At 39.1% G+C, this 23,040-nt stretch overlaps 2 protein-coding genes and 1 long non-coding RNA gene across 3 annotated transcripts in view; 1 reads left to right on the top strand and 2 right to left on the bottom strand.

Moving 5' to 3' along the window:
• Positions 1 to 7,386: 7,386 nt before the first annotated feature.
• Positions 7,387 to 9,993, bottom strand: Catsup (Catecholamines up). Its single transcript, XM_065227414.1, has 4 exons — positions 9,646 to 9,993; positions 9,399 to 9,567; positions 8,366 to 9,318; positions 7,387 to 7,676 (listed from the first exon to the last, which is right to left on the bottom strand). Exons 1-4 carry the CDS (start codon positions 9,844 to 9,846, stop codon positions 7,635 to 7,637), a joined length of 1,365 nt encoding a protein of 454 aa, XP_065083486.1. The 5' UTR covers positions 9,847 to 9,993; the 3' UTR covers positions 7,387 to 7,634.
• Positions 9,994 to 13,452: 3,459 nt separating this feature from the next.
• The window catches only part of neb (nebbish), a 49,580-nt gene continuing 39,992 nt past the window's right edge, over positions 13,453 to 23,040 (top strand). Inside the window, exon 1 of the mRNA XM_065227413.1 lies at positions 13,453 to 15,083. Within this exon, the coding sequence (XP_065083485.1) occupies positions 13,611 to 15,083 (1,473 nt within the window). The 5' untranslated portion in view covers positions 13,453 to 13,610. The remainder of the gene's footprint in view (positions 15,084 to 23,040) is intronic.
• On the bottom strand, positions 15,171 to 15,790 carry LOC135705861 (uncharacterized). Its single transcript, XR_010517879.1, has 2 exons — positions 15,441 to 15,790; positions 15,171 to 15,358 (listed from the first exon to the last, which is right to left on the bottom strand). It is a non-coding gene; the product is annotated as an uncharacterized LOC135705861 (long non-coding RNA).

Genomic DNA, 23,040 nt, shown 5'->3' with positions numbered 1-23,040 from the left:
ACCTCCCGCGCTTCTGCACCCGGCCATTTCTTGGCGATTTTATCTCCTTTGCGCCTCGTTGGTTCTGGTGATTTAGTCGGTCAAAAGCAGTGTCATAGTTACACTTTTCCGGGTCCTTCGATGGCGGCTTGTCTCCAATTTCTCTGTATCTTATACTGGCCGGATTTGAGGCAATCCATGTTGCGGATTTTTTGTCCGGCATTCTCGCAACGTATCCCACACATTGTACTTTTCCGGTTTAGTTTCCCAAGCTTGCAGATCCCCCTAAAGGCATCGTCTACATTCGTAGAGGCAGATCCAGGAGCACATGGCGGCGGAGCTTCAACAAGGAAATCAAACAGGTCGATTGGCTTGGGCCCAGATTAAAGCAAAAACCAGCAACCGCTCAGAATGAAAGTATTTCACCACTGAAGGTGCGCAGGATGATTCTGTGACACTACCCCGAACGCCGTTACCCCGAACGGTACACTACCCCGAACGCCGTTACCCCGAATAGTACACTACCCCGAATGACCATTACCCCGAATGGCCATTACCCCGAATTCATTTCCAAAAGCTGTTACTATATTGTAAACAACAGGGCGATTCCCGTCAAACAGTCCAAGTGTTCGACGTTGTTTTTTTTTTTGAACGTCAAACTGGTTTGATGTTGATATCGGAATTAGTCAATACGATACTAAGAAAACATTTTACGAAGATCATCCAATCAGGGTCGGTTTAACAATTAATGGGGGAACGCCTTTGGCATAAATCCAATTGGCTTAAGATAACGTAGCATAATGGTCCTTTGGCAAAATGGTCATTTGGATTCTAAAACATTCCCCAGGTAACCATTCCCCCGAAAAGCATTCCCTAGAATCCCATTCCCCAGAATGAACCATTCCCCAGAAAAGTATGCCATTTATTGACTAAGGGAATATTCCCTTTTTATCATACATCAAAGAAAGATATATTCACTTCTTTATCGTTTATCCATAGAATTACTGATGTTCTCTTTTATATATTCAATAGTCCCTTCTTTATCGTATATCCAGAGAATTAATTATTTTCTTTTGTTATATTTTCAAAGAAAGGAAAATTCCCTTCTTTTTTATATATTTATCGAATGTTCTCTTTTATATATATTTAAAGAAGGGAATATTCCCTTCTTTATCGTATATAAAAAAAAAATATTATTTCCTTTTCTTATGTTTTCAAAGAAGGGAAAACCCCTTGATTCATTAAGGTCTCCTCAAACCCCTTGACCCATTAAAAAGTTTTTCTCTTCTTTTTATATACGCGAAAGAAGATTCCTGGAGTGACTATAATAAACAAAAAATAGTCAATAATACATGGCATACTTTTCTGGAGAATGGTACATTCTGGGGAATGGAATTCTGGGAGATGGTTTTCTGGGGAATGTTATAGAATTTTCATTTGGTATCAAATACATTTGGTTATACTAAATCTCTTCCAGATTCAAAAATAACATAAATAATACTACACACATTCACTGCAACATTTGATAAATAGCTAAACTGACGCTCAAGCCTTACTGACATTCCTGCCCAACTGGCATACTTTCAATAGAGATTTCACCTAGGAAAAAGCTCGCGAATCATAGTGAACTTTTGCATCACTGATTTGCATGAATCAATTTTAAATTGTTGTTTTTTTTTTTTTTTTTTTTTGGTATCAAGCTGGAGCTGCGTGACAGCTTAATTTTCAAGGCTTGACCCATTTGAATAAATTTTGCTTCTATCTTTGACAATACAGCAGAAGGACTAGTCTATGTTGGCCGCTTGAACACTGGATTCCGTATGTATTGTTTCAAGATAGTTATAGAAAAAATGCTGTGACGTGTGCGCGTAGATACATCCGCGTAGTAAACCGATTGAATAAGTAAATCCGTTTCGAACGAAATATCTAAATTATGTAAGTTACGAAAACCGCGCGAATTCCGAGAGCGAGAAAAAAAGGCTTATTATCATTTAAAGAGTGCCACCAAAATAAATGTGATAGCCTATGTTGGCAAGTTGATTAATTTTGGTTTCCTCCTTAGATATTCTACTTATTTACTACTGAGCTTTGTATCAAATAAGTTAATTTAAAGAACGTATCAATCATTTCAAGATTTCGCGACCGCACCGAACAAATTCTATAAGCTCAAAAGCATTTGACAAGCTCTACCGAATTGCGTATCACTTCTGCGTAAGCTCCGTAGACGTAGGCGCGTTGAATCCGACAGTCGGCAAAGGTTTAACCTGTACCAACACCGCTTAAGGAACGACCTCGAGTCAGTGAAACCGTTTATAGTTAAACATCTAAATTACGTAAGATACGAAAATCGCGCAAATTGTGAACGCCACGCGAAACAACCGTAGAGAAAAAAAAAACAACTTATTATCACTTAAAGAGTGCCACCAAAATAAATGTGATAGCCTATGTTGGCAAGTTGATAAATTTTGGTTTCCTCCCTAAATATTCTACTTATTTTACTGTTGAGCTTTGTTTCAATTTAGTTATTTTACCGCACGTATCAATCATTTCAAGATTTCGCGACCGTACCGAACAAATTCTGTACTACAGAAGCTCAAAAAAAAAAAAAAAAAAAAAAAAAAAAAAAAAAAACTTTTGGTGAGCTCTACCGCATTGCAAATCACTTCTGCGTAAGCTCCGTAGACGTAGGCGCGTTGATTCCGACAGACGCGAAAAGTTAAACATGCATCAATACCACATAAGGAAAGATCGATTTTACGTATGGTTTAGTTCATAGATTAACATTGATTGCTGTTTACAAATGTAAGTACTTGAACACTAAGAAATAAGTTAACTCAAATGCTTTAATCGCATATATAAGAGATTTCGCGTATTGAGAGTACAACAAACTCAGGGGAATACAATACCTCCAAAAGTTTAAAAGCTATTAATTGTCACATTCCTTTCCTTTTCTTATTTCCTAAACTATTCCTCTCCTTGTTAATCTGCTAAATGCTATTGGTCTGCCTGCGTTTTCTTTTTTTTTTAAATTCAATACTAAATAAGAAGATTTATTCTACAACTATAAAGGTTAGTTGCCTCCCTAAGCGGACCACCCGCATCCTAATTCTTTTGTTAATCTACTTAATGTCATTAGACTTTCTGAAGTTTATTATTTAAATTCATTTGATGGTTATGATACCTCATTAGTCTAATTTAATAAATTATTAAAAGCTCTAAGTCACCTAATCAATCATAACCCATGCTTTATTAAGTATCTGCACTTGTGCTTGTAATCTAAAATTAAACGTGTTTCAAGTACTTTTGATTTTGACCTATACCTATTTATTATATCTTAGTTCGACCCAGGTGACACCTTCAAGTGACTAAAATGCTTCATTTTGAAGTTAGTTTCCTAGCTGATTTTTAAATTACATAGGGTATATGCTCCAACTACGCTCACACGTTTCCACTATGTCGTCCCACAAAATTACGTATGGATATATCACAATAGAAGCACGCAACAGTGGAAATCCCGAGCCATAGTTCAAACATTTATCCCAAATCAAAATGAAGCACATATAAGATTAGTTACAATACCATGTACAAAAATGATGTTTAAAATTGTTCCCTGAGTAATACTTCAATGAAAACAACAATGAAAGCTTGTCACGCAAGTAGAAGGAGCACCGTTGGGCACTTTCTGAAATATTTCAATAGTATAATTCCCTTGCAAACCCAAATAAATCTATCTGCGTAAAAATAAATAAAATAAGAGTGATTTGCGGCAAAACCCGCCAGTATCACACCCAACGTCAGTGCCTATACGTAAGCGTACTACGACGCGGCTCTCAATAAAAGGAGTAACAAGTGTGATACTATCACTGCTGGACTAGATCTTTTGTTCTCTCATGCAGTGGTTTATCAGAGAGGGGAAGCTCAGTAATCCTCATTGCCTGCCCATGGCGCCATTCTATCGCGGCATGAGCCAGCAACGTCGGCCACAAACCCACCGTCTCCAACACTCCACTAGCATGAAATTAAGCCCGCCCACCAACAGCAAGGTGCAAAAACTAGCCAAGGGGAGGGGAATCAATTTTAAATTGTTGTTGTTATCATTTGTATTCAGTTTAAACTACAAAAGAAAATTTTCTTCTAAAAAATTTACCCATCCTTTGATCTCATGCTGTTCTTCCGTTTGTCTTAATTTCGGGGTAGTAGGACATTCGGGGTAACGGCGTTCGGGGTTATGGCGTTCGGGGTAGTGACATTCGGGGTAGTGACATTCGGGGTAGTGTCACAGAATCGCGCAGGATACATACATAAGTAAGTAGGTATACTCTTTCACTCTCTCGCTTGTCTAAAAATAGCCTTCCCGAGCAAAGTCGGTTAACAAAATGAAAGCAAATCGATATTAAAGTGTGCAGTTCCTATCATAATGAAAACTCATTTTGATTTCAAATGTCGCGACAGAAGTCTGATATCATATTGTGCTTTCATTATGCAGTCAATACTTTTTAAATGAAAGCAACTTAACTTGAAGTTCTACTGATAACGTCTTGTTTAAAATTTAATTGAAGTTCATCTGTCGTTGAACTAATGATTATTTTTTATTTGTTTTGTTTAACACATTTTAGGTCATTTGTGACTTGCCCGGGGCACAGTGGGGCAGCGAAGCCATTCGTGTGGCCAAAACCTCTAGCGCCGTTGGTTTGCTTTATACAGCAATACAATGTTCTACAAAGTTGCTCAATACTAAAAGCGCCATCTTTTGAATGTTTCATATTAGTTCATTTTACGCCACATAGGTGGCGCTCGAGTCTATCTTTTGAACGGAGCATCCTAGCCGAATGGTTTTTAAAGCAAAGTTGTGTAATTTGATGTGTTGAGAAATGTTGTCGAAGACATCGAAACTCTATGACTCACATTAAGCGAGATATTGGGCAATTAGGAAAACTAACCTCTAAAATTGCGTTTTTTCCTTTTTTTCACCTATATACGACAAATGTATAAGTTTTATACCCTGATAATTAACAGAAAGGTTTGACTCATCCAATAAATACCCATTACTTTATATATCATGCCTTATTATAAAGTTATTAACATAAATGTCTCAAAAAAGTGATGTATAAAAATGTCAATTACTCTAAATATAGCAAAAAGTAGCAGCCAATTTTTTTACAGTGATTAGTGTAGACCTTGTTGGGTAAAGTAACGACCACAGTTCAACAGGCAACTGCAGGCATTTTCATATAACATTATTTGAATATTGCATACACACTTAGAAAAATTGATGTAATTTTAGATGCTCTGAGACTGACACATACGAGCTTCAAATTTGACATAAAATTGAGTCATAACAGACGTGAAATTCAAGGCAATCAAACGTAGTTTTCGCCGAGTATCAAACTTTTCATTCTCGGAGACCTTAATTTTACATGAAATTTGTGTTTACTTTTCATACTTTATGTCAAAGATTGATTCCGTCTCGTGTAAAATTAGTTATTTCTAAGTGTGTATGGTAAATTCTTTCAAATTTGTTGAAATTTTGCTTTGTGTGTAAAACATGATAAGATGTTATTGATCTGAATATATTACAAACGATCAGAAACACAAGCACAAAAACACACAAAGTGCAATAACTGGTATTAATGAAGAATTAATTGACCGATGCGATACAATTCTTCGAACGTTGTCTTCCGGATTTTCGATCAAAATAACAGCATTTCGATATTTTGCTGAAGAAACTGCTCGTCTTTATGTTAGCCTTTATAAATGGTATCCAATGTCAGCCTCTGTCCATAAGGTTTTAATCCACGGATCGCAAGCAATCCATATTGCATTGCTTCCAATTGGTATGTTAAGCGAGGAGGCTCAGGAAGCCAGAAATAAATTTCGGGAACGATACAGTCGCAAAACAAGTCGAAAGGACACTATGGAGGACGTTGGAGGATGGACATTTTAAACCAGCAGTTTTAAGTCTCCTAGTAATCTATTAATGCATCTATTGCATTCAAAAATAACATCTTATCTTGTTTTACACACAAAGCAAAATTTCAACAAATTTTAAAGAATTTACCATATACAACATTCAAATGATGTTATATGAAAATGCCTGCAGTTGCCTGTTGAACTGTGGTCGTTATTTTATCCAGCAAGGTCTACACTAATCACTGTAAAAAAATTGGCTGCTACTTTTTGCTATATTTAGAGTAATTGACATTTTTATACATCACTTTTTTGAGACATTTATGTTAATAACTTTATAATAAGGCATGATATATAAAGTAATGGGTATTTATTGGATGAGTCACACCTTTTTGTTAATTATCAGGGTAGGTATAAAACTTATACATTTGTCGTATATAGGTGAAAAAAAGGAAAAAACGCAATTTTAGAGGTTAGTTTTCCTAATTGCCCAATATCTCGCTTAATGTGAGTCATAGAGTTTCGATGTCTTCGACAACATTTTTTAACACATCAAATTACACAACTTTGCTGTAAAAACCATTCGGCTAGGATGCTCCGTTCAAAAGATAGACGCGAGCGCCACCTATGTGGTGTAAAAATGAACTAATATGAAACATTCAAAAGATGGCGCTTTTAGTATTGAGCATCTTTGTAGAACATTGTATTGCTGTATAAAGCAAACCAACGGCGCTAGAGGTTTTGGCCACACGAATGGCTTCGCTGCCCCACTGTGCGGGGTGAGATTTGATCCCAAGTCTTTCAGCGTGAGAAGCATGAATGCTAACCATTTACTCCAGGCCCGTATTCAGTTAAACATTATGAATGCAAAATCAGTAATCAAATTGATTTCATTGAAAGCAGGATTAGTTTTCCGTTTGCTTCAACAGTGTAAAATTTTGCTCTCATTTTTGCTGTGTTAACCATTAAGTCGACCAAAGTGAGATCAACTGGAGTATTCAAAATAATTTACATCATAACAGCAAATTTTGATTTCAATTTGATCTCCAGCTTTGCTCGGGCTTCCACTAGCGGCCACCATTGTCTATACTGTCAGCAAATTCCATCACGATAGTTTCACCCTGGTTTCAAAAGGGGAAAAATAAGATAAATGATGGCTTCGACAATATACTTTTACCTATTATTGTCACGGGGTAAATGAAGTAATTGAGCGCTCATTTTGTGCATGAGGATCATGCTTCAGATCACCGATTTGATCTCTCAAGGACGATAAAAGGTAAAAGTGTTACCAAAGCAGAAGCTATTTTCCTTACTTTATTTTATTTCCAACATTTCAACTTTCAGCAACTTGATTCTAACCCTTTGACTAAGTGTTACAAAGTTCATCCATACATAATACTGTTTCAGCACGCCATGATGGGACACGGCGTCAATGAACTTTTCGAAGCAAATCAGTGACACAATGGGAATACGTTGTAAATAATTTGATTCGTTTATTACACTTAAGTAAGGTAGATTTACGCAATGTTTGAACGCTTTCAATAAGTATAACGCCGACTTGTGCTAGCACAAATTTTACAGAACATATATTCACATTTTATTCCCTAAACAAATTGAATTAAAATTAAAAATTGATCGCACTAACAGTTAAAATATAAACATATATTTCACTTGGATAAACTAACAGACTGATCTTAAAAACGCGCAAAATATTGTACTAGCACAAAACGGTGCCGTGGCGATGGTGATTAACGTTCAATAGTTTCTTCGATGGCTTTCAAACATGTTCCCTAGGATTTGAATAAGTAATAACACCATTACAACGGTTACCTTAAATTACTGAAGTTAGTAAACGTATGAGTATGAATTGTAGAAAAATAGCTGTTTGTTAGTAATTTCTATTACCTGGGTCGGCAGACACAGGCACACCCTTTCCACGTAGGTATATCATGCATCAATCAGTCTTTGCCGATAGATAACGACTGTAATTTCTAAACGATTACCTATCTTATTTTCGTTCCAACAACGGTAATGTTTACCTGAGAGATAGTAAAGAAAAGGAAGTGCAGCGCGGACCAATTTTGAAGCCACGTGTTTGAGAAAGGTCATCGAATTGAGATCAAAAAGTTTGGTTTTGTTCGTGAGAAGATAAATTATATTGCTTTTTATTGTAGATGATTTTAATCATAACTTACTACAAGAAATAGTTTCCAATTTTCTATTTTCCTACCACGCGATATTGTTCTCCAATTCAGTTTATACGTATCGTTTCACGTTCATCAAAATTGATCACATTTTTCCAGGCAATTGGTTCGATTAGATAAGAAGAATACTACTAACGCTCTGCGCTGTCCAATTTTCTCAAACACGAGGCTCCGGCAAACACAAATGACACCACAAAATAGTGCAAAAAAAAAAAATGACACAAACACGCAGAAGACGATAGGAGAGAAAATTACTCAAACTTAGCGATAATTACCATCATTCCGACGCCGGCCAGCAGGGCGGTAATTTCTTTTAGCGATTGCCACAGCTTGGTGGATTCTTCAAGCAGTTCCGGGATGACGGAGACGGTTGCAATGTAGATGAATCCACCGGCCGTGAATGGAAGCACCCAGGATTCGGCAGCATCGCTTCCACTACCCAGCAAGGCGAGAACCGTCCCAGCCAGAGCACCGATAGCGGTAGTCAACTGAAGCATCATGGCTTTCTTCTTCGAGCAACCGGATTTTACCAGGATTGCAAAATCTCCAATCTCGTGAGGAACTTCGTGCAACAGGATGGTGATCGTGGTTATGACACCGATACTGTTTCCGGCTAGGTAGGAAGCACCGATGGCCAACCCATCGGTGAAATTATGAGTAAAATCCGCTGCCAGATTAAGATAGCCAGCTATCTTGATTTGATCCTTCTTGGGTTCCTTCTTGACGGCTTTGCCCTTGGCCTTTGCAGCATCTGCTTCTGCCTTTTTCTTATCATTTTTCGAGGAAGATTTGTTTTCTTTCTTCGAGGGAGAAGCTGGTGGCGATGTCTTTTCCTTTTTGGAAGTCCCTCCGTGACTATGGCCGTGACCTCCGGCATCCTTTTTGATCAGCCGAACACCCTTCTCCACTGCCAAGAACACAATAATTCCAGCCAAAACCCAAAGACCCACGCGCATATCGTGGCCATGTCCTTCCTCTCCTTCGCCATGGTGATGACTGTGACCATGCCCATGTCCATTCTCTCCGTGCGAATGTGGCTGAATGGCGTGTGGAATTAGATGAAGGAAAGCATCACCTAGTAGCCCCCCGGATGCAAAGGCCAGAAGGGTTTTCAACCGAGGTTGCATTTCCTCCGTGTTGTCCAGTGGAATAGCAAACAGGATGAAGAAAGGTGCGGCGCTGATCAGCAGAGTCGATCCGAGCGAATGGACCCAGATGTAAAAGATATCTGTGGAACAAAACCAGATTACAATCATAACCTTTGTTTTACTTGAACGAAAGGTTCTTGTCAAAACAAAAAAAACTTACCGACTTGTGGTTTATCCTTTCCCTTTGGAACATCATCATCGTGATGATGATGGTGGTGGTCGTCGTGGTGGTGGTGATGATGATCATCATGGTGGTGTCCATGATCGTGATCATGTTGATGATGATCGTGACTTTCCTCCTGATACATTTCATTAGCCTGCTTGGAGTACTATAAACAGCAAACGATTAATAATAAACTTATATAATGTAACAAAGCAATTCAGCCATTGTACTAGCTTGCACGTACCTTAAAACTCGGATTCTCATCGTGGTGATGATCATGGTGGTCATGATCGTGATCGTGCTGCCCAGAACAAAGCGTCGGGAAAGACAGCCACAGCATCACCATGAACAGCCCTAGCGCAATGTGAACCCGGTAGGATTTCGATTCCCCTTGGCGTTTTACCACGGTAGCGGGCTTTCGCCCCCGACTTTTGGCGTGATCCATCCCTAGTTCGGTCGAATGAAGTAGCTTGGAGAAGACGATTTTTGTGAGGAAAATTCGCCTCCAGCAAAATATAAATTTACACGTCACTGGTGATGGGTGATACGCGCACAGATTTTTTTTTGTGATCTTTCCTTTCTTGCTTCCCGGCTTGAACTGTGATGCGGCGGTATTCGCTGTTGCCGGAGTAGGAAGCAAAATCTCGCAAAATTCTCAGCTGTCGCTTTCTCTCAGGCGTGCTATAAAACGGATTCGGACAGCGTTAGCAAAGGTGAGAGTTATATACGTTATCATTCGAAATAAGATAGGGCCCTACACGCTATTTTGAGTCAACCCAGTGACTGAGTAGATTCCACTCATTCTTGCGCCAAGTGTGGAGTTGTCAAAATTTGAGTAAATAAGTGTTGTTCTGATGAGTAACAGCTACCCAGAATCTGGATAAATGGATCTTATGATAATTTTCCAAAATTCAAAATGGTGCACCTAAGAAAAAAACTTTTTTGCAGTGTGAAAATAAAACGTTTAGGCACAGACAAACAGACAGAACACACACGGATACGAATTTTGCTTATTTAAATTAAAAATATAAATGTTTATACTCTAAACATTTGAATTATTTAAAGTAAATTGGGTAAACAATTTTTAGCGTGTATTTTTACCATCTTTTTCTTTTGGGAAACTCAATCGAAAATGGCCCACAAGCAGCCAAACCGAAGTAAAGGGTACGGAAACCTCGCGAAACCCACGTAGGCAAGTGTTCCAAGCTCGACAAAACCGCCAATCCCTAGGGGGAGTACAACTTGATATGAAGTAATATTTGGTGTAGAAATTGCTCATATTGGTAGTTATTATAGTTTTTAGTATGAATATTAATGATATTAACTGTCAAGTGGAAAGCTACAAAGTGAAAAAAAATAACAGTGTAGCTTTAACGCATACACTCAATGACGTTTCACCGTTGTTGTTTATGTTACCTGCAGCTTTCTGTTTCATCATTTTTGCCTAGATTTTTGTTTTCGATAGCTCTGATCGTTTTCGCCTTCGGCTTTTTTGATGATAAAAACGGCACTCGACTAGGCAAGTTCCCCCAGCAGCAAATCTCTCCAAATTGCAGGCTCATGGCGAATGTATTACGGCCACGGAACCATCACTATGGGACTTCGTTTACAGGGGCACCGTAGTCAGTCGATTCCCGTTCCATCGGAGGACTGAACATTGGATTGCAGACAATGAAGAACTCGTGAAAATTAATGATTATTTCCTGGGAACGGAAGTGCCCCAGATTATGTGCACTGAGATCAGCTACCAAAGAATGCCAAATTTATCAGAACAAGGAGTGGATTTTGGTGGCCCTGGCCAGCAAGATCATCAAGGAATGACTTGACTCTCGTGTGAAATCCGTTTTTTGATTAAACGAATGTCAAATGTACACTTTAAACCAAAAATAGCCAAACAAAAAAAAAACATCTGTCAGACTAGGTGTAAGATTCGCAAATATCACACATATTAAAATATTTAATATTTTCACCATCGGTATTGATGCTGATACTTGGAGCCGTCCTTCCCCTAGGCCAATCCCCATATCACACCCCACCCGAAGACGAAAAAAAAAACGAAAATTTGAAATGGATTCTGAATCCATTTCGGATCCTTCCCCAGCACCAAACATAGAAAGAGGCCGGTATGAGGACCAGCGTCAGAAGCGACAAAACGACACTAATATCACAAAGTTTCACCGATTATACTGAACTGGAACCCCCAGCCACCAACTTCGACAGGCCACCGGATCTCGAATCACCCACAGACCACCATTAATCACACCGCAAAATCAAAATAGCAGAAATTTAGATGCCCTGTCTATAGATTTCTATTTATTTGCTGTCCATTTCATTTTGTTTTAGGGAAGATCCATCGCAAATTTTGCCCATTTTTTTAATGGACCTTCATTTTTTTTGGCTCGTCACAGTTTCCAAATCCAGATCGTCCATTTTCGCTAAAACTACAAGGGACAGCTCTATGGTGTTGTACGCAATGATGATGTAGGACTACGTGGTCTTCTATAATAAATCTTATTTGTTAACTGAAGCAGGAGCTTGTATTTTGTGTAGGAATAGGAATTATAGCGGGGTTCTCTCTGTTTATACTCTTTAGTATGCTGCTGCTGCTGATACCAACGACCGGACACCACCACACACGGTGATTGGAACTGAATCCGATCAGCGGTTGAGGTCAGCCTTGATATCTAGCAGCTTGTGGGAAGCCTTTCGTTGTGTATTGGAGAACACCACCACTTACTACGCGGTGATTGAATAAAAATCGTTTGGTGAGACCGGATGGAATTCAACTTTGAAATCTGTGATAGGGAAATCGCTTTTCGCAGGCAATCGGTGATAATTTTAATTATCATAGCTACAGTTGCACAATCATGCAATTTTCAATAGTGACATTTCGAAAAATGATACAGTCTGAAATTTAACATATGCGTCGACATATTTCTGATCGATTGGTGATAGAAATATTGAAATTGGTCCAGGGGCAGCTGAGTTATTAACGTTCAAAATCTTACATAATTTTGTTACATGTTCCATTTTCGGTTTTCACAAAGTGTACCCCAAGGTGTACTCCCCCCCCCCCCTCCCCTCACCATCCCTCTCCAAAGGGGGAGTTTGGTAAAGAGAGATGAAAAAACCGATTTGTACCTTCCTTAAAAATTGTCCTAGCTCGCTATTCTTATATCTATATGCAATCTTCACACTGCCGTACCAACAATCAATACGAAACTAACGATTTTAAATTGGCTCACCACTTTAGTAGCCTATTGGTCCCAAGCAAACGATTAACGTACCCTATTCTAGTTGAAATTCTATTACTACACTATGTTTGTTTTGATTCGCTATGAAAGTTTGACAGATAACATCAGGGGTGTGTGGATTCATGCAGAACATGCAGGGGTGAGTGAAATAGCTTGGGACTGCTTGGGACCGTTGTTCTGGTACTGAGTGAGCCAAAAATAATAATGATTTTCTTCGGGACCCAGTGGTCTAGAGTTACCTCTACACACTTAAAAAATTTCGCCGAGATTCCAACAGCCGAGCAGTTCTGCAATTTATTTTGCTGAGATTCAGTAAAACAATTGCCGAGACTCAGCTAACAAATAACATTTTGCTGAGATATCAGCTAACAAACAGATATTTTGAAGAGATATCAGCAAAAGTGAATGCCGAGGTAATCGGCTGTTGGAGATTTTACCGAGCTTGATTAAGTGTGTATGGCCGTACTCTAACGGAACTATCAACTCTATGTTTTCATCTACTCCATCTATCGTATAAAAATTACCACTACAGTCTGTTATTTGAAATTAGAATCTTCAACTAAGCTACATATGGTTTGAAAATGGGTATTTTTTACCTCGTTGTTTACCCATTCATGGGTTTTCACGAAACACCGTGTTTAGTGCTGTGCCGCCCGTTACATCCCATTTTAAACGCAGCTCCTTCTCAGCAACCGCGAAGGTAGCTGCGACGAAAGAGAAAGAGAGAAAAGGGAGAAAAACATTTTCAAATCGTCTTTGTTTTGACAGTTTTTTCTATATTTTTACAACGCTTTTTCCGTTTGCGAACCGCCTTTCATCCGTGTTCGTTTTTCGTGAAAAACCTTAAATTTTCCCCATCAAAATGTTGGTTTTGTGATACCGAGAGAAACTACAGACTGTGAATAGTGAATAACGTGCATGATTGCTTAGTAGTGCTTGAAAACAGTGACGCACGATGAATTCCAATCTAACGACCCCGAAGAATAGCAACCGTTTCGGTTCAAAACCGACCACACCATCGCGGTCCAATTTGGTCAGACCCACCATGAGCTCATCTCTACTTGCCGGTAACAAATATACTAGTTCATCCAGTAATGAGAGTTTATATCAAACCCCATCGTCTTCAGCCTTGAAGAACTCGAAGAATCCAGCGGCCTTATTTTCTAACACCAAGTCGAAATCTTCAACGGCTCTGACCCCTTTATCACAGTTACGGTCCAGATCGGATTCGGTAACTTCGTTTAAAAGTTGTGGTTCGACGTACGGCACACCGATCGATAAGCTGAAGAAGACTAGGTCGTATCTAGATAATTTGGTCAGTAGAACACCGGAATGTTTTTCGAAAGTATCGCTGGACAGTCCTTCAGTAGGATGTCATTCGGTGAAGTTGGAAGAATCGGTGAAATCGTTGAAGGAGAAGGACGGCCCGAATGCAGAAATAAGTCATCTGAGAGTTGCAGTGCGAGTGAGGCCACTTTCGGCGAAAGAGTGTATTGAATCAATAGCAAATATTGTGAGGGTAAGGGACAATGAAGTAATTGTGAATGCAGGTAATACGGCTGATAATTCTGCGGGAGTGCAGCATAGCTTCCAGTATGACAATGCTTTTTGGTCGTGCAATGCGGAAGATCGTGCTTATGCGGATCAAAGAGGCGTCTATGATGGTCTAATGAAACCGCTGATGGATAAGGCATTCGAAGGATACAATGCTTGTCTGTTTGCCTATGGGCAAACCGGGTCCGGCAAAAGTTACAGCATGATGGGAATAGATTCCGACGATTTGGAGATCAGTTCGGAAGCTGGAATTATCCCACGTTTCTGTCAGGAACTATTCAACCGAATTGAGTCGCTCAAAGGCAAGGTGCGCATAGAGGCCGAAGTCAGTTACTTCGAAATTTATAACGAAAAAATTCACGACTTGTTGGCAGTTTCTCCAACTGACGGAGTTTTCTCTGTAACTTCCTGCAATACCAAGAAACCACCGCTTAAGGTGCGCGAGCATCCCATATGGGGCCCATATGTGGTGGACTTGAGTACACATCCTGTGGATTCACACTCGGCTCTGCGAAACTGGCTTGCCGTCGGTAACAGCCAACGGGCTACGGCTGCAACGGGAATGAATGACAAAAGTTCCCGTTCACATTCGATTTTTTCGGTTGTACTAAATCTTTCGGAAGTGGTGTCATCCGAGCAGAGGAACATTGACGCCGTCCACCAAACCAAGAGGAGCAAGATCAGTCTGGTGGATTTGGCCGGCTCAGAACGAGTCAGTCAGACCTGTGCCAGTGGTGAACGGCTGAAGGAAGGTGTCAGCATCAACAAGAGCCTGTTGACTTTGGGAAAGGTGATTACATCACTGGCGGAGACGAAACGAAATGTGTCTACCTATATTCCCTACCGGGACTCCGTGCTGACCTGGTTGCTGAGGGTGAGTACCACTATTCGTAGCTTTTCTTATACTTAAATGATGTTGGGGTGATTCTTTCACACACAAAACTGGGTTATCATCAATGTGAGGGCTTATGTGCTTTATTGTTATCACTTGCAATTCATTGCTCAATCGTGCATTCTATGGTAAAATACCACTTGTAAAATGATCTGCTGGAAGCGTACGAAGAGTGCGCTTATGTCGTTTACACTTGCATATCAGTGCGCACTTGCTGCAACAGGGTTTACGTCGAATGGATTTCACACCGACATCGGCTGTAAAGAAATCCACCAAAAAAATAATTAACGATTATTTTATCAATTTATGACCCTCTTGCCAAATCCCATAGGTACTCACACGAATGCTTCTTATCAGACCAGCTAGCTTTGTCGCTGCTGGTGGCAAGCGAGAGCAAACGTTTCCACTTCATGGTCTTTGCTCGTTTTCTTCGTATTACTTTGAGAACACGCGTATATTTTTATCGGAAAGTTAGCGAAAATAAGTCCCAAAATCTCAATTCCAACTGCTCTTCATCGCAACTCAATCTAAAGTGATTGCCAAAATGAATTGCTAACTAACTTATCACATGTTCTTTACTGCAACAACATGAGCACTGGAAACCGCATGTCACTAGCTTCACTATACTCTTGCTGTGAACTTCATAACTGATATTATCAAGAAGAGTTGTTCTCACCCATCAATGACCAAACATCCGGTGGTTTGGGATATGCACTCATCGCCCAGCAAAAGCTGATAAGAAAGCAACTGTGGAATCAGATTTTCGCTGGCTATACTTAGAAGTCTAAAGTTCACAACAAAGTAATGCTTCGGCTCTACCCCGTTTGACATAATGGTCATTTATTATAACTGCCGTTTGGTATAAAGGCCATGTTCGTGCAGCAGACATTTACCGCCTTTACGCTATAGATACTATATATTCTACAATCTAGAATTCTAGAATCGATCCACTGATTAAATCGGTACCAAAGAATCGATCTTTGGTAGATCGATCTTATGGTTTTTATTTGTATTGACCTTTCTGACGTTTATAACTCGCACACTTGTGTAATCCCATTTTCAAGTGCTTAGTTTTCTATCCTCATTTTCGCTCTAGCCAAAAATGTTGGTTTGTTATTGTTATCCTCACTTTCGGACCATCAATACTCTTGCATATAGAATGGACATTTCGCTTGTTTACGTTGTTACCACAAGAAATTCTTTCCTTTATAATATTCAATTCAACCAGCGGTGCAAAGGGCCAACGTGAAAGACTTCCATTCTGGGCGGCTGCTCGCTTTTGCCTTGACCTGGGCCCAGGTCAGGTTCCTATCGACTTGCTTAATTTCCTTATTGAGGCTCCGCCGCCATGAGCCCCTGGGTCTGCCTCTGCTACGATGTCCTGCCGGATTCCAATCCAGCGCTTGCACTATGGGGCATTTTCATACAATTTTTCCGGGTTTATTGGCTCTTGGCAGTTAATAGCAATTAATATATTCCGGAATCTGAAAATTAACTCTTCATCCATGTTCAGCACGGAGCTTAAAAGCTTGGGATTTCCAAATGCTCTTCGACAAACGTTTCCTGTAGTACTGGTACCTGCTCCACCCGATCGTGGTTGATCTACTCTTACTCCAAATTTTTCGTAAAGCTGTGTTGTCACATGTTTTTTTCTTTGTTCATATAGTTCTTTGAACGGTTTCGTTACCTTCCATTTTTTGATATCCATTCTGTATGCAATATGCAAAAGGCATTCGAAAAATCTTATCCAAGCATGAAGTGGAGATATGCCGTAATGCAAGGCTTCTTCGTTTGTTATAAATCCTTCCTCGAATTTCTCTGCATCATTCATTACATTTGGTGTTGCCCCACATATTGGACAATTCTGCATCGAATTTCCAGTGATATAAGTTAAGACTTTTCTGTCTATCATACTGAGGACAAAATCAAAATCAACAAGTATAAACTTGTCGTTTGAGAGTTCAATTTTCACTGGCGTTAATTCACTCATTTCTTTTTCTACATCCTGTTTTGTACCAGAATAACTTCTTTACTCTCTTTAATGAATTCAAGAATGAATGCGAATGGCCTACAAAATCGAATACTTTGAGGCATGGGATTAAACCACATAATTTCCTTTCGATCATTGTACATGAACAACTGAATTGGTGTCAAAGTGGACGAAAATACATCTGAATCGTCCTGACATCCTTCTGGTAGCACTTGATGATATTGCGAATATCCAGTTGATCCGTCCATACCCTAGCTACATAGAAGAACCAGTTCCGTAGAAACTAGATCGTTGCTATCCATATACTCGTTGAGCTCTGCATCAATTATTTGAACGATTCGTTTCACTGTATTTTCCATCAGCGCCTGGAGTTTCACTCTTATTTTCAATGCACTTTCTTCGATGAATTCACTAGGAGGGGCGCATATTTTTTCACTGCTCCGATCACATAGTAAGGTGGAAATCTTGAAGGTGATTCACTATGTATTACTTCGTATTGAAATCTTCAATCCAGCCTCGATAAGTACACTAAAAGCCTCTTCTGGTGACATCATTCCTCGTTGATCAGTTAGTTGAGCCAGCATGGTTTTAGAGCTTTTTTGGTTTTTTAAAATATGCCCAATAACTTTAACTAAATTAAAATCCTTTCGATTATAAGCGGTCCTTCTTGCAAATAACAAAGCTTTCTCGATGGTATCGAATTTTGGATCAAATTCTCCATCAAGCCAATTCCGAAAATACGAATCAAATCGCTCTTTCGTGCGATTAGCTTCATGCCATTTGTTAATGTATTTAGTAACGATTTTATGGATCTTTTCATCGAGACGTTTACGTTTTTCCACCGAGATGTTATAATTTTCACAAATGAATTCAATGGCTCTGTGAACATTGTCACTATGGCTTAATTTTGCGTCTAATAGATTAATAATGGTTCTATTATCCATGCTCACACTTGGTCTCAACCGTAAATTTGAATTACACTGTAGTAGTTTAAATAAAAGCTACACAAAATACACTATGGCTTCAAATTGACACTACAGTAGGTTAAGTACAGACTTAGGTATAAATTAAACTCATCCGCGCATATGCGTAGGTACATACTTACGCATATGCTTCTATAATCGTCATAACCCAGGTACTTACTTTAGAATAAAGCATAAACGAATGTAGTTTTACGTTCATCCAACAGTGAACTTTAAGATAATGATGACTTCTTTTTGTACAAAAGCTTAAGCCCTTTTTTGGTCATGAAATATTAGAAAATGTTCTTTAACAATATATTTCGACTATAACAACCGAATATAACTCCAAAAGTTGCAAAATAATTGTTGAAAAAGTTTGTTTCCAAGCCGGCTCTTGTACAATTTGAAATCTCCCATAATAACCGAAAATTTTCAAATCGCTTATATTTCCAATGGGGCAGGCAAACTCTTCAGTACTTGTTAGATTACACTCAAAACTTCATCCAGAGCTGAGAATTAGCCTGGGAATGTGCGAGACTCGAAAGTTTGTGATCAATAAAGTTAAATTTTCATTAATTTTCAATTTTTTTTCTTTTTTTATTTTTTATTTTTTTTTTTTTCGGAAAGCTTATTAAATTACCTTTCCAACGATGTATAATGATGTGGTAGTTATATGATAAATAGCGGATGAAATTTTATTTGAGTGGTAGTGTATTTTTGCGGCAAAATTTGTACTTTTCTTACTATTTTTTGACTTTTAGTTGAAATGTTTACTATCGACCAAAAATGACGAAATAAGGATGAGTGAAAGTCGATTTTTTAATTTTTGACCGCCTGATATCTGATAGTGGCTTGCTTGCAGATTTCGTTTCCGCCCCGTCGAAGTGTGTGGCCGACCCACCTCCACTTTCGCTCTCGAATTTCTGTTGCTATCGGCTTCTGATGACATCGACGATGGAGCTCGGCATTCGTGATCCAGTTGTGAGGCCACCAGGCACGAATTATATACCGCAGTAATTAGTACTCATCAAATTTGCAGTTTACCAAAAACCGCTCAATAAATTTTGATTTACAAACAAGTAAAAGCACTGTGAATCTCAAGAAACTTTGTTTGAGGCATGAATACTACATTCAAATCTACCCACCTATACTGATTTTAGCCAAAGAAAACACGAAAACAACGTCGATTTAACTTAAATTTCTAAAGTCTACACCTTATGCAAAACAATAACAACGCGTGACGTCTGACATATTTGTCGATCATGGAACTGAAAAAGACGTTTTTCTCAGGCCTCAGCAAAAAGATTTTTTTCAGCTCAAAGTAATAATAACCAATGAAAGTTAAAAAAATTTTACATGTTAAGTATGTATACAAATGTATATATACTCAGGTCTTTTTTTACACGGGGGAACGTACCGTGTAAAAAAAAAACCGTGTAAAAAAAAAACCTACTTAATTGTTTTTAAAAAATCGGATTTTGATGCCATTTGTAAATATAGCATGCTATGGCCATATAGACATATTTAAAAAAAAATCTGTATTTACACCAAAAATTGTGATTTTTTTCTAAGTATGTCATTCGATTACCTATAGCTTGAAACTGATAATGTGATTAGAATCAAGTCGATAGGTTGTATCGTTGTCGATAAATCGTTAAAAACTTACCGTGTATATGCTAAAAACCGTGTAAAAAAAACCGCGTAAAAAATCCGTGTAAAAAAAGACTTCCGTGTACCTATTGAAATTGATCCGAAAAAAAGCTCTTTTTTACTAAAATGACTGGTACATTGATGCTATTTCAACTGAAGGTCCGTTCGCTTCTTGTATCAATGTTCATCCTGTATTCGGAGCAACACGAACAGATAATGTTTTGGTACAGTGATACTACTATCTCAATCTCAGGAGGGAGTCAAAAACTAATCAGGAGCGAAAATTAGTGCGGATTTATCTCCTTCGGAAAACAAGAAAAACCCGGAAAAGACGGAATCATGTTAGAACCAACCAAGGACGATCTACGGAAGGAAATTGCCGGTGAAGCACGGAATGAAATACGAAGCGTTAGAGAAAAAGTCCAAGGGATTCCAAAGGAAGCAATTACGGCGGCGGAAGAGCAGAGTATGGTGAGAGCTGTCTAAATTATTGTTTACAAATTAAATATCAAAATTAAACTAAATACATGCCAGACTTGAAAAGAATATTTTCGAACCTGGAAGTGTGTATATATAACCAATATCCATTTGATAACGGTGATGCATACATGCGGGGCTTATTGTAAGTGAAAGTAAATTCGGAATGGACGTGACTCTCTAGATATTCTGAAATGGGTTGCTGGATCTGCAATAGAGCTATCACTATCTAAAACGCTGTCCAGACTGGAGAGTTATAACATGTTATAACGGTTGTCAACTAATTGCAACACAGAAACCACCATCAAGATAGTGCTATAACATGTTATAACTCTGTAGTCTGAACGTACTATAACTCCCGGACTAAAGCTGTCTACAATGACCATAAATGCGACATTGTAGAGAGAGGGAATACACACACAGTGATACTACTACCTCAATCTCAATCTTTACCGTTTGAGGCAACAACAAGACGCCAGCACCGACTAGAACTCACGTGTTTATGTAACGAAACAATCAAAACAGTTTAGCGAGAGTAGAGTAACATCAACCGCGTCATCGGTCGGTTGTTTGTAAATATTCAAGAACGTCGCTTCCGGTGCCAAGCTACTCTTGAATGAAAACAAAATCGCGCAACAAACGGATTGTAAACCAGTTTAAGCGCAAACATTACTATCACTAGTCGAATGTACCTAGGTTCTGCCAATTATCAAGTTTTACGTGATAACACGGCATTACTTAGGTACGGTAATGCGCAATAGACGCATGAACGTTGTGTTCCTGTAAACAAAATTACGTACTGATGCTATACCTAGGATGGCAAAATAATTAAATCTTCGTAAAATCGTATATTATAGTTACAGAAACAACTTTGGAGATGTATATCCAATAGAAAATAATCATAACAAGGATCTAACCACCTATTCGAGCTATCATCCCGACTATATTTGATATGGTTATGGTAATATCGTGCATGTATGGTGTCAGTCAACTCTCCCTAACTAAAATGACTCCAATTACTGAAACAAATTTACAGAATTGTTTGTTAAGTCACTGTAATTAACAACATCATTATCAGCATAATCAATTTCCAAAATTTACGTGCGCAACTCGATGGTGTCCTTCATTGTCGAGTTAGAGAGAGTTGACTGTATAAGCATTATGTTTGCTTGGCATGAGACCCCAGCAATTATGAACCACAAGTATTTGGCACTCTATTAATGATCGTTCGCGAAATAAAAATTGCACACACTCATAACAAGGTAAAGGGTGTCCACGATGAAATTGCCACACACAAAATTGATTCACAAAATTCGAGTTTTCATCCGATTGCCATCGAATTTTCAGGGATTGAGAAATAACTATTAAACTTCATTTTACCATTTTACTCGTATTTTATTTACAGTCCATACGCAAATGCCCGCACCTTGGCCTTAACCCCGGCCATAAGATTCTGCACAACCTGTGAATCAACCGTTTTTTGCATGTAAACCCATACTTTCTTCAGTTCCTCGACTGTCTTCACTACCTTAGGTCGTTTAAGAAGGTGCTGCTTCATAATCGCCCAGTACTTCTCGATGGGGCGGAGCTCCGGAGTGTTGGGAGGGTTGAACATTTTCGGCACAAAATTGACCTTATTGTCCGCATACCACTTCAGCACGTCCTTGGAGTAGTGGCATGAGGCCAAATCCGGCCAGAAGATTGTTGGGACGTTGTGGGCCTTCAGGAGAGGAAGCAGCCGCTTCTGGAGGCACTCTTTTATGTACACCTGTCCGTTCATCGTGTCCTGGGTCACGAAAGGTGCACTCCGCTTCCCGCACGTGCAGATGGCTTGCCAAACCAGGAATTTCTTCGCAAATTTGGACATGCTCCGGAACGCTGAACTTATCCTTGGCCGTGAAAAACAGGTTGCCGGGGATCTGTTTGAAGTCGGCCTTCACATATGTTTCGTCGTCCATGATGCAGCATTCAACTTTCGTCAGCATGTTGAGGTACAACTTCCTGGCACGGGTTTTGGCGGACTTGTTCTGCTTCTCGTCGCGATTAGGGGCCTTTTGTACCTTGAACGTTCGAAGCCCAGCCTTAGTTTTGGCCTTCTGGACAAAACTTCGGCTTAGGTGCAGCTTCTTAGCCACATCCCTAACGGAGGCGTTCAGATTTCGGTTGAAGGCCCCAACTACGCGGTTGTGATTTTTGGTGTTGTACGGAATACTTTTTCCTTCACTTCTGGGCTTCCGATCGGTGGTCAACCGTTCCTCGAACCGCTTAATCACTCGCGACACCGTGGAATTCGCGATTCCCAACGTTTTAGCGATGGAACGATGCGAGAGATCCTTGTTCTCGTGATGAATGCGCAAGATTTTATCACGCACGAGCTGTTCTTTCGACTCCATTTCCGCGAGTTTTGATCACAGGACTTTAAAACTTGCAGGATGTAAATAATGCACTATGAACTAAATCCACCCAAATTTTCATTAAATTCTACCCAACGGTTAAAAAGTTAGAGCAAATTCATAGTGTGGCAATTTCATCGTGGACACCCTTTATGTTCAATGAGAGCTTGCAAGCACCTGTAATTGACGATACCATGTATCCTGATTTTTGTATACGATAAAATGTGGGATCAGGGTGAAGCTATCGCAGGGTAGTTTGGTTATTGACCCGGAAAAACCGGGAGAACCGGGAATTAACCAGGAAACAAAAACAACCGGGAAAACCGTTTGATGACCGGGAATTTGATTTTAACCTTTAAATAGTTTACTACCTAGGTATATTAATAGAATTCTGTTAATAAATAATCTAAGTCCAATATCTCGAATATATGTTTTAATATCATGTTTAATATTTTCCATAGTAGAGG

This window comes from Ochlerotatus camptorhynchus, unplaced genomic scaffold (genome assembly GCF_037179485.1).
Source record: "Ochlerotatus camptorhynchus isolate MF236.1 unplaced genomic scaffold, CSIRO-AGI_Acam_v1.1 ptg000274l, whole genome shotgun sequence".
In the NCBI taxonomy this organism is placed as follows: domain Eukaryota; kingdom Metazoa; phylum Arthropoda; class Insecta; order Diptera; family Culicidae; genus Ochlerotatus; species Ochlerotatus camptorhynchus.
The sequence above is the reverse complement of the archived record's forward strand: the minus strand, read 5'-3'. Positions and strand labels throughout refer to the sequence as shown.

Coding starts and splice junctions, on each gene's coding strand:
- Catsup (XM_065227414.1), bottom strand. CDS start 9,846: ATGGATCACGCCAAAAGTCGGGGGCGAAAGCCCGCTACCGTGGTAAAA. Junction 9,319..9,398: donor AAAGGATAAACCACAAGTCG/GTAAGTTTTTTT, acceptor TTTGTTCCACAG/ATATCTTTTACATCTGGGTC. Junction 7,677..8,365: donor TGGCCGGCGTCGGAATGATG/GTAATTATCGCT, acceptor TTCAAATCCTAG/GGAACATGTTTGAAAGCCAT.